The 10984-nt window shown below is 42.3% G+C and overlaps 1 protein-coding gene across 1 annotated transcript; it reads left to right on the top strand.

The window, feature by feature from the left end:
- Positions 1 to 498: 498 nt before the first annotated feature.
- igsf8 (immunoglobulin superfamily, member 8) lies at positions 499 to 9551 on the top strand. The gene is made up of 6 exons (XM_043232214.1): positions 499 to 822; positions 3163 to 3543; positions 4183 to 4635; positions 5566 to 5976; positions 7089 to 7514; positions 8451 to 9551. The coding sequence occupies exons 1-6, from the start codon at positions 783 to 785 to the stop codon at positions 8582 to 8584; spliced, it is 1845 nt and encodes a 614-aa protein (XP_043088149.1). The 5' UTR covers positions 499 to 782; the 3' UTR covers positions 8585 to 9551.
- Positions 9552 to 10984: the final 1433 nt, after the last annotated feature.

Genomic DNA, 10984 nt, shown 5'->3' with positions numbered 1-10984 from the left:
ACGTTAAAAAAATCATATGAAGGTTTCATCATTAAGGTGTAAAACAGTCTATGGTGTGAATTGTTATTTTTATTTTAATGTGGTGGCGTCGAGCACCCCCTGGAGGAATGAAATAGTCATAAATTGAACGTTTATAAAATTAAAATTAACTAAATAAGGAAACAAAGTAAATAAGTAAATAAAGAAATTAAGGAAACGAAGGAATAAAAAAATATGTTAAACACAAATAAATAAACTATTTAAATATTATTAATGAAATTATTTTTAAAAAAAAATGTTTCATTGGAAACCAGTATTAGCATCATTTGTTGTTGTTTTTTCGCGACAGTGGAAGTACTGGCCTACATTCAAACATCGATTTAAACAGACGTCAAAACCGATTTTAAGAGTCGGTCTCCCATTGGCTGTGTTCGCCAGCGCTGCGCCGCCTGATTGGACGGCGATTAACCGATGAGCGTCCGTCCGCTTGCCCGTGACGTCACGCACCCAGTCGACGTGCGGGTCGTTTGGACGACGTGCTCGCGAGGGGGGGGGAGAAAAAAAGAGGCGTAAATGAGCGACAGCGAACGGAACGCCTAACCGTTCGCGCGATTGCAGTGCCGGTTTACAGCGCGCGCTCTCCGGGACGTAATCCGCGGGAAAATCGGCGGCTCGCGCGTTGCTCGGCCGTGACTCGACGAACGCTTGGTTTCAGCACCGGCCCCGGGACAGCACGCGTTAGCATGTGTTTCTACTCTAGTAAAACGGTGTAAACGCCCGTGTGTCGCGGAGATCGGCGAGGAATGGCATCGCGGTGGATCGCGTTCATCGCTTTGCTGTGGGGTGAGTCCGACCTGCTCGTGTTTCATGTCCATCTGCTCCCTGTAATCCTCCGATAGCGGTGAGGTAATACCATGCTTTTTGGGGAGATGGTGCAATAATGCCATTCATGCTTTGGCATAGCCATCTGATAGATTTGCGCACATTTTATTGACGCTGTGTCTGTTTTATTACCAGTACCTGAAAGATTAACATTGAAGGTCTTGGTCTCAGGAGTTTAACTTCAAGACCACAACTATGTAACGTCACTAAATTACAAAGTGCGTTGTGAGGTTCACATCATGAGATTGGAGGCAAATCTTAGCCTAAATAACACTGATTTATTTTGTTAGGTTGCTGATGTGTGCGATCATATTTACATAACGCGATATGATCAAGCAATGCGAAAGAAAGAGGGCGGTTTTTGGTAAATATGTGCAGAATTAACAAATGTTTCATTTATGCAAGCGCTCGATAAACAAGAATTGGTATTGCATTGCAAAAAAAAATCTCTGCAATAACTTTATTGCTGTGTTTTGTCCCTGCAGTTTGTTTAAACGGCTCTCATAAAATAATAAAAATCACCCGTTTTTTTACAGTAAATGACTGTTTTTCAAATGACTTTGCCTCTTTTCTCGGTTTAGGCGGTCTTGATCGCAACACCGTGGTCCCGTTTTGCCCTCCGTGTTGACATTGTCAGATGAGCTGTATAAAATGATTTATTATTTCATGCATTCGGGAGATGCTTTAATCCAAAGCGGCATTCAACCGGTTCTTGCTTTGCTCTTTCCCAAGAATCAACCCCATGACCTTCGGCCCGGAGCAGCAGGAAAGCACCGCTACAGTACCGCGACCCTTTCGATTTCCACAGGGTGTAATACTGACATCATAACGTACGTGTAAGCCGCGCAGGATTTCCACTGGCCTGCTGCTCCGGTTGCGCTTTAATTACGCTGTCTGATCCGCTTACGGCTTCTGTCCTCCGGTCATTATCGGGGGGTGTGTGTGTGGTCACTTCCCACGGGTCACCCAAACCAGCGAGAAGAGCCTGATGCCGGCCAGAAGAGACAGTCACGGAAGCGATCGCCGTTTCCACTAAAATCCAGCTATTGTCAGGCAGAAATGCATCTTTGAGAGATACGAGGATGCTGTTTCTTGCATGATTAAAATGCGCTCTCCTTTTACGAAGCGATTGGGATTTTGGCCGAAACTGTTTAGAGTTTCCACGCTTTCTTGTTTTTCAGGTTGTGGTTGAACTGGAGATGTGACGTCGACGCTCAATGGCGTAGTTTATCCGATCTTGTTTATATGTCTGCATTCACAACCAGCGGTGGAAAGGAAGTTTACCTGCTAGCTAATGCATGTCAAATCCAAATATAATTCGTCACTGTATATCTTCAATAATGCAATGAGATTAAAACGATCCATTACTTGGTAAAAAAGTGGATTGAGCGCGACGGATTTTACAGCAAAGCTTGATCATGTCGGTTATTTAAATGTCTTAGCATCGATGTAAATCGTAAATATGTGTATAGGTTCAGCTGCGAGCTCCCAGGCTGTAAAACATAGACTCGTAGAATGGCATTGTTGTTCATTACTCTGAGCCTTTCATTCAGAGACGCATTACAACATGCTCGAACAAAGGGCGGCCGTGAATAAACAATAGTCGCACCCGGCGCCGGGAATATGGGGCGGCGTTCGACGGTGCCCTCATTTAAGTGGGGATGTTGTGCAGTTGTGTGTTCATTTATTGATCTCTTTCACAAAACTGCTTTGCATGTGTTGATCCCTACTGTGTAGAAAATTATAGATTTTTTTTAGTTTGTATTTTAGCAATAAATTAACCAAAGTTGAAGTGCTTTACATGAACACCAGAAATAAAACCAACACGACGCACCACATATAAAACACATACCAGATCAGATTGAATTAAAAACAACATAAAAACAACCATTCTGGCCTGTTAAAGATGACTTTTTCCTAGAGGCCTCAGTGCAGAGATTGAGATGAAATATTATTAAAAAAATGAAGATAAATATAATTTTTTTTTATTCTGCACTGTTTCCAATCAAGCTGTAATTTGGTGCAAGTATGCACAAAATGTTACAATATTTTTTTAAGATTGTATTTATAATGCATTAAATACAAACTAGAAGAAATGCATTTTTTTTTTTTTTTTTAGGTGGAAAAACCCTGCGCATGTACAGTGTGAATCGCTTTGTGCTCATGTCCTCGTATTTTGAGACTACATATGCTTGAAAAAACCCACCACGAGCATCATGCGTGCATCGACCTCTCTTTGCGTGTATTGATCTCTGTGTATAGCCTTCAGACTGATTAGCATCGGTTCTGTTTGTGTGTTAGAGTTTCAGCGCTGCGTGTGCCGCGAGGTCACTCTTCCCACCGGGCCGCTGTATCGGGTCGCAGGCTTCTCGCTGTCCCTTCCCTGCGCCGTTTCGGCCTACGAAGGCCCACGGACGCAGGATTTCGAGTGGTATCTGTACCGGGAGGATGCTGAGGGCCGTCAGATCGGCGTGGTGTCCACGCGAGACGACGGCTTCCCGTACGTGCCGTTCCAGGCTCGCGTGCAGGCCGGCGAGGTTCGAGTCGAGAGGGATTCAGGAGACAAAGCCAGACTGATCATCCAGAGGCTCCGGTCAGAGGATCAGGGCCGTTACGAGTGTTACACGCCCAGCACCGACACCCGCTTCCTGGGGAACTACAGCTCATCGGTGGCGGTCAAAGGTCGGTGTTCAATCAGCTTCAAATGCATGTTCTAAACTCTAATTAGGGATTTCCTTTTTATTTACACGAGCTTTTGGTCAAAAGATTGAGATGAAAGAAATAATGGTAAATATCACGTTTTTATCGTGCCATAATTACAGTTAAATGGCAGTTTGGTGCAGGTGTACACAAGCTATTAAAGTACTTTATAAAGATTGTATTTAGGATACAATTTGTTGTTGTTGTTGCTTTTTGTGTATTGCAGAATTACCACGATCGATGTTAACAAACTTGCATTGCCTTTTAATGTTTAGGGACTTAAAAAAGGTCTTAAAGGAACACTCTTTTTTTTTGAAAATAGACTCATCCCCGGGTCTAGCGGTAGCGCTTTTAGCATAGCTTAGCGTAGATCATTGAATCGTAACGGACCAGAAACCTCTCGTTTAAAAATGACCGAAGAGTTTCAATATTTAATGTACAAAATATAAAATGTGCAAAATAGCAAAAATGCTATATATACTATAAACATTCAACTATAAGCAGGAATGATGTTTTTGTACAGTGCAAATTGAAGTCTGTATGTTAAATAAATAATGTGTAATTATATACAAATATATACTCATTTTATATTCTGAACATTATTGTCCTCTCTTTCCGCAGTGATTCCCGACACGCTGCTCATAACACACTCTCGCATCCTGAGCGGTCAGCCCGTTACCGAAGGCACGGAGCTCCAGCTGACCTGCGCCGCCTCGGTCCAGTCGGATCAGCACACTCACGTGTCCGTCACGTTCGGCGTGCGCAGCGCCAGGGGCCCGGAGTCTCTGGGGCACAACCTCCGGGAGATCATCGGCGTGGACCGCGAGCTGCGCGTGACGCCGGGCCGCAGCGGAGCCTACGGGAAGAGATACCGGGACGGGGAGATGACCGTGGAGAAGCGGAAGGGCGACGGAGGCCGCGATCTCTACGTGCTGAAGATGAGCGCTCTGGCACCCGAGGATTCTGGCTCGTATTTTTGCGAGGCGGCTCAGTGGATCAGAGATCCGGATGGGAAGTGGGAACGCAACGCACAGAGGACCATGGAGCTCGGGAACCTCACCGTTCAGCCGCTGGGTTAGAAACCATTTGCATCGAAGTCAGAAATTTCCGCACGCCTCCGAAACATACGTTAGCGTGAGCTTCGATTTTGTCGCATTCGTAGCATGCATGATGACGAATACGGAAACAACCTTTACGTTTATGACCCTGGAGGACAAAGGCAGTCTCTAGTATTTGTAGCAATAGCCAACAACGCATTGGATGGGTCAAAATGATTATTTTTCTTATATGACAAAAATAATTAGGAAAGATTATTTTGTACATTTTCTACCCTTATGACTGGTTTTGTGCTTCATTTAGTAGATGTTTTATGAAAAAAGCGACAATAGAAGCAATCGAAACCAACACAAGAGTCGTCTGTCAGACTTATTAATGCTTGTTTTATTAATAAGTGATGTTATTACAAGAATATGCATCTCTGTTTGCATGTAGGAAGGTTTTGCACTTATTATTTTTTCATAATAAATAAAAAGAAAACCTTTATAGAAAAAGTAGAGAACCTTACTTTTAGAGGGTCCTCTTCTTACAGTAAAAGAAAAGTCAAAAGAATATATAAAGAAATATTTGAGAAGGTTGATGTTAGTGGATCTTTTTTTTTAATTAAAAGAAAATGGCTCCATAAAAAACAACCTATTTGCAATATAATGTTATTGTAATATGTTACCGTTTAATTCAAGTATTATTAGTAGTGCTGTTTTATTGGCAAATTAAATTCATGTTTATTCGTACAACGCTTTTCATGATGCAAAGCAGTAAATTACATTTCTAAAATTAACTAACTAATATTTAACTGTTGTAGAAATAGTTTGGCTCTAAAAACAAGCCAGTTTTTATTTGCTTTTAGCAATCCCCCTCCCCAAGTCGTGTTTTTTGAGCAATGCTAGCAATGAGAAACGCGGGTTAGTCTCTATTTAAAGCTGTGTTTGTGTCTCTGTGCGTCCCCAGCGGAGACCCTGAGCGTGCGCTCCTCCCCGGAGGGCGTGGTGTCCCTGCGGCCCGGCGCTCCGCTCCGCCTCGGCTGTCAGGTGTCGGGCGTGGGAGCGTGGAAGCGCTCGGCGCTGCAGGTGCAGTGGATGCGGCGCGGGCCGGCGGGCGGCGTGGAGGTGGAGGTGGCCCGTCTGGATCCCGAGGGCGTGGTGACCTGGGGAGACGATCTCAGCCGGGCCGGAGGAGGCGGCATGGAGAAGGAGTCCGAAGGGAGCTTCTCTCTGCGCCTGTTCTCCGTCCGCCCCGCTGACGCCGGACTCTACCGCTGCGCCGTGAGCGTCTACGCCGGGAGAAGAACACCAGCCCCGGAGAGTCCAGCCACCGTCACGCAGAGATCCGAGTGGGTCACGGTCAGCCTGAAGACCGAAGGTACTTGAGAAAGTGCTTGTTTGCATTTAGGCATTGGCGGACGCTTTTATCCAGTGATTTACAAGTCAATAAAAATCAAGAGATGGAGTCAGCCTAACGCAGTACACACAGCAAGCTCTTTTTCAAGGCAAGACGCTGAAAAGAAATAATGAAGTTATCACATGACTTACCCAGTTGGTTGATTACATTTTTGTCGCTACGTTATTTAGAAAATGCTTTAAATTTGACAACTTTGAGGGGATTAAAATGTATATAAACAAGCTAGTTATATTTGAACAAGTGGCTCTGTAAAAGCCTTCAGGATATAGTGAGGAATAAAAATGTTTGTGGAGATTAGTGGCTCAGTGTAGGAGAAAAACCTCATTTTGCGAAAATGGCCTTTAATGTGCTTCATAAATATGCGTTATAATTTAAATCTGGAGCACAATGTGTTTCTCGGTGTTTTCGTTACGCTAGTTTGAAAAAAACGCTTCATGAAAAACCAAAAAGCCCCAAAAACTTAACAGGTTCATGAAAAAATAAGTAAATAAACAAACCAAAAGGTTTTCGCAGGCAGTGTCTCCCCTTAATTATAGAATAAATAAAAGGAAGAGCAACTGATGGAATGGAAAAAGAAAAAGAATAGCAAGCTGTTACTAGAGGCCCGTTTAGCTTTTTGTTAATATTTAATGATAAATAAAAAAGAATACAAAAAGAATGGAGCAAGACTAAACGGGGCATGTTTTTACTTTAAGAATAGAGTTAGGATAGAGAGTGGTTGAGTTAGAGGTCTGATAAAGAGGGAAGAAATGTGTTTTTAGTCAATTCTTGATGATGGCCACGGACTCGGCTCCTAGTGGTGAAGAATGAATCTGCATTTTCATTCAGACCAACATGAAAAGAGCGACAAGTGGGCGGGAAATATGCTAATGTTTAATTTTGACGTCAAGTGATTCAGAGTCGACTCTTTCTCTTGAGAGACACGTTACACTTTCAGATTTAAAACTTTACAGGATGTTCATTCACTTATTGCACGCTGTGTTAAAGTGAAACCATAGTAGGTTCACTTTAATGAAGTTCCTCTGGATTAGACGGGACTCGGATTGAATCTGTCGGTGTTTGTGTCCGTTCAGAGGTGCGTGTTTCAGCCAGCATTGATTTGCCGCGCCGGCCGCTCCTGAAGCGCGGCAGCACCGTCACCCTGCTCTGTAACGTCTCCGTGGAAGCCAGCGGCGCTTCACGAGTCGAGGTCCAGTGGCTTCGGACACCCGAGGAGCCGGCGAGGAAAGGCGCTGCGCTCTCGGAGGACGGCGGAGGCCGGCTCCTGGCGACTCTGACCCACGACGGCCTGACGCTCCTCTACGGCAACGGCAGCGAGCTGAGCGCGGACCGTCTGTCCGCCCGCTGCTTCCGCCTGAGGATCTTCTCGGCTGAGGAGGAGGACCAGGGACACTATCGGTGTCGGGCCGAGGTCTGGGCGCAGGATCCTCGCGGTGGATGGTACGGCACCGGCGCTGAAGCCCAGTCACTGTCCACACACCTGTACCTTTACGCCCGAGGTGAGCAGTGAAGCTCTTACTGTACAGGAATGACTCGGTTTAGTTTCCTAGCCAGAGGTTTTTAAAGATTTTGATGCCGAACATAAATACCCACTTGCTAAAATATTTTATATACGTGAAAAAGCAGTCATAAGTAGCACAGGTATATTTGTAGCAATAGCCATTGTATGGATTGATTATCCATTTTTCTTTTATGTTAAAATATTAAGTATGCAGGTTTAAAGTCTCTAAACCAAAGAGATGTTCTTTATAAAAGTTATGACAGTTATGATTCGTTTAAACACCCCCCACTTCTCTACGTCACAGAGTGGGTTAATTTGCATAACTCCACCCACATGTTTACTCAGAGAAAGAAGGCGGGGCTATTACTCTGTCTGTAGTGTCGCTGCGGGCGCCATGTTCTGGAGACGCTGTGAAAGTCAAACTACTTTGTGTTTCGCGACTAGAAATCAGTGTTAAGTTGTGTTTACTACACCGTTCAGAACAGATGAACACAGATATTAGAGCGTGTTCAGAGCATTTACTGAGAACTGACTCCTGAATCTATGCTGACTGTGAACAGAGACTAGAAAGAGACTGATTCTAACTCTGCAAGAACAGTCTGGAGCTTCTGACTCGCAATCTTCAAGTTAGTTACATTCTCTTATTGAAAGAACCTGCTGCTTACCATTTTAACCTGAGTTTTAAGCAGCGAAGTTTAGTGCTTGTTGTTCGTTCATTATAATCAGGGATTTTTGTATTTTCTCAACATTTCTCCAATTCCAGATTTTTAAATCAGCGAAAAAGCTTATTTAAAATGGACCCTTATGACTGGTTTTGTGCTTGTATTGTTGTTTTCAGGTGTTTAAATGAGCGTGTCTGTACCGTATTATATTTTCAAATCGTTAAAACACTGTCTAGAAAATTTCTTGGCATTCTCCTGTGTTTTCTCCTCAGTCACCGATCTGCTGCTCTTGCCTCTCGTGATCGGCGTGTCGTCGGCTCTGTTCGTGGGGATCTTGATCATCGCCACCGTGACCTGCTGCTTTATGAACAAACTGGCGAGACAGCGCTCACGCGCACGGAAGTAGGAAGTATGAGAGAGACTTTCACGGAAAAGCATTCAGTGAATAGAGCGGGGTTTAAACCGGTAGTGTTGACATAATGTGCGCTCGCAATCAGAGAAGAGATCGGAGCGATAACACGTCACGATTTACTATTAATGGATGCTAACAGTTACACACACACACACACACACACGCACGCGCACGCCGCACGCACGTCGATGCACTTCAAGCTGTGACATTGTGATTTGCACTGTTTCTATTCATTCCACTTTGACAGAAGTTGAATATTAATCTGTGCGCGTTTGCCGAACGCATGAAAGCACGTCTGGACGAGAGTCTCAACGCAGGTATGTCCTGGAGAACCACTAATGATTAATCCAGCACTGAAATCGCTCACTCGTACTTCAACAGAACACTTGTTAGCATAAAACACCTTCGTGGCACTGCGAGGCCCGCCGTATTCTTCATCTTTTGACGTTTTGTAATAGAATGAAACGCTCCGAGCTGTTCCAGTGAGTCGGGAGCAGGTCCCTCTCTAGTGCATGTTTGTTTTTCAGTGACGTGTTCATAAAGTTACTTCATTCCTCTGCGTTGTAAATGGTGAATTTCACAATGAAATGCCTGGGTCAGATTTTACCTCAAAAACCTAAGGGGAAAAATCGCTTTTGCATCTGATCAAAAATTTTTTTATTTTTGAAGGATTTTGTTTTGTTTTCATAACATTATTATGTAAACTGAAGCTCATTTAAATCCTAAATGGACCTTGTGTGGGATATGTGGCATTAGTTCAGTACAGCAAATACTAAAATACTATTTTAATTGTGCTTTAAGATATTTAATATTCACGATTATGATAATCATCATTAAGCGCATCCAAAATATTTTTTTGATTACACAACATAAATGAGTGCACTGTTTATATTTATGTATATATAAATATACACACATTCATATATGAATATATATATGTGTGTGTGTGTGTGTGTGTGTGTGTGTGTATATATATATATATATATATATATATATATATATATATATATATATATATATATATATATATATATATATATATATATTTTTTTTTTTCATTATTTTTCATTGTACATTTATTATGAATATATAAATACACACAGTATATATTAATATATATATATATATATATATATATATATATATATATATATATATACCGTATATATTAAAATATACAGTATATATGAAAATATATACTGTGTGTATTTATATATTCATAATAAATGTACACAACACATGTATATATTATGTAAACCAAAACTTATTTTGGATGCAATTAATTGTTTAACCGCGCTACTAATAATATAATACTTAATATCATTTGTTATTAAGAATGAATTTTAAAAATCTGCATTACATTTACTTTTGGAATATGCCTGGGTCGTATTTTATCTTTTTAAAATCTTTTTTTTCCCCCCAAGTAATATTTTTACTAAGCAAACATTTTTTACACAAAATAATCAAATATTTTATTTTTGTAATTGAGAAAAAACGTGAGAAATGCGTAAGCCATAAAAAGACCCCCTGTTTTTGTATTTTAGGGTCAAATAAAGCCTCAGACATTTCTTGCTGGGATTCATCTGAATACTTTAAAACCTGATCAGTGTGTCATCATGAATAGTAAGAGATCAGAGCCACTTCAGCTTCGAGAAGTTCAGGCAGTTCATCTCGTTTCCTAAACGATCCCTGGAGGACCAGAAAACCACTTCACCTTAAAAAGTTCGACTGGAGTCCAGACTCTACTTGAAACGCCGTTTTCCGGGATTTCCCGCCTTCTCTGGGACACGGACCAAATCTGCTTCGCAAATCATTCCGACGTCAAAACCTGATTGGACGGTTTTGTGTTTCCGGTTCCACACAGAACGGGTGCCAAATAATCCAAGCGTTTCCAGTTTAAAACACTGTGCTATTCTCTGCCAAGGACCAGCAGATGTCTCCTCTTTAATCAATATACTAACTTGAATTATTTTTGAAAAATGTATATTTGTAGCAATCTCGTTTATCCCGGTGTGCCATAGTCACATCCCACCACTTATTCATTTTTAGCTTGAGATGACGCAATGCAATTAACACACCCTTCGTTTTAAATGGAAAGTAGTGGAAATGGCTGATAGACGTGCTGTTATTCTGATTGATTTCCTCCTGAATCTGGGTTAGTTGAATGGCTCTCTCTGGGATTGTACTGATGCGAAAGCCACATTAACGTGGAGGAAAGGGATCCTGCGCTTCTCGGCTTATTTACAGTGTTCAGACGCTGATTTATCCTCTTACGCCACGTGACTGAGCGCTGAGCGACGCTCTCTGAGAGCACAATATTCTCTGGATATTAATCTTCTTGTTTGCGGTCTGAAAGCTCTCATCGTGACGTCCGCTGGAGTGGTTTCAAACCGC

The sequence above is a fragment of the Puntigrus tetrazona genome, unplaced genomic scaffold (genome assembly GCF_018831695.1).
Source record: "Puntigrus tetrazona isolate hp1 unplaced genomic scaffold, ASM1883169v1 S000000513, whole genome shotgun sequence".
In the NCBI taxonomy this organism is placed as follows: domain Eukaryota; kingdom Metazoa; phylum Chordata; class Actinopteri; order Cypriniformes; family Cyprinidae; genus Puntigrus; species Puntigrus tetrazona.
The sequence above is the reverse complement of the archived record's forward strand: the minus strand, read 5'-3'. Positions and strand labels throughout refer to the sequence as shown.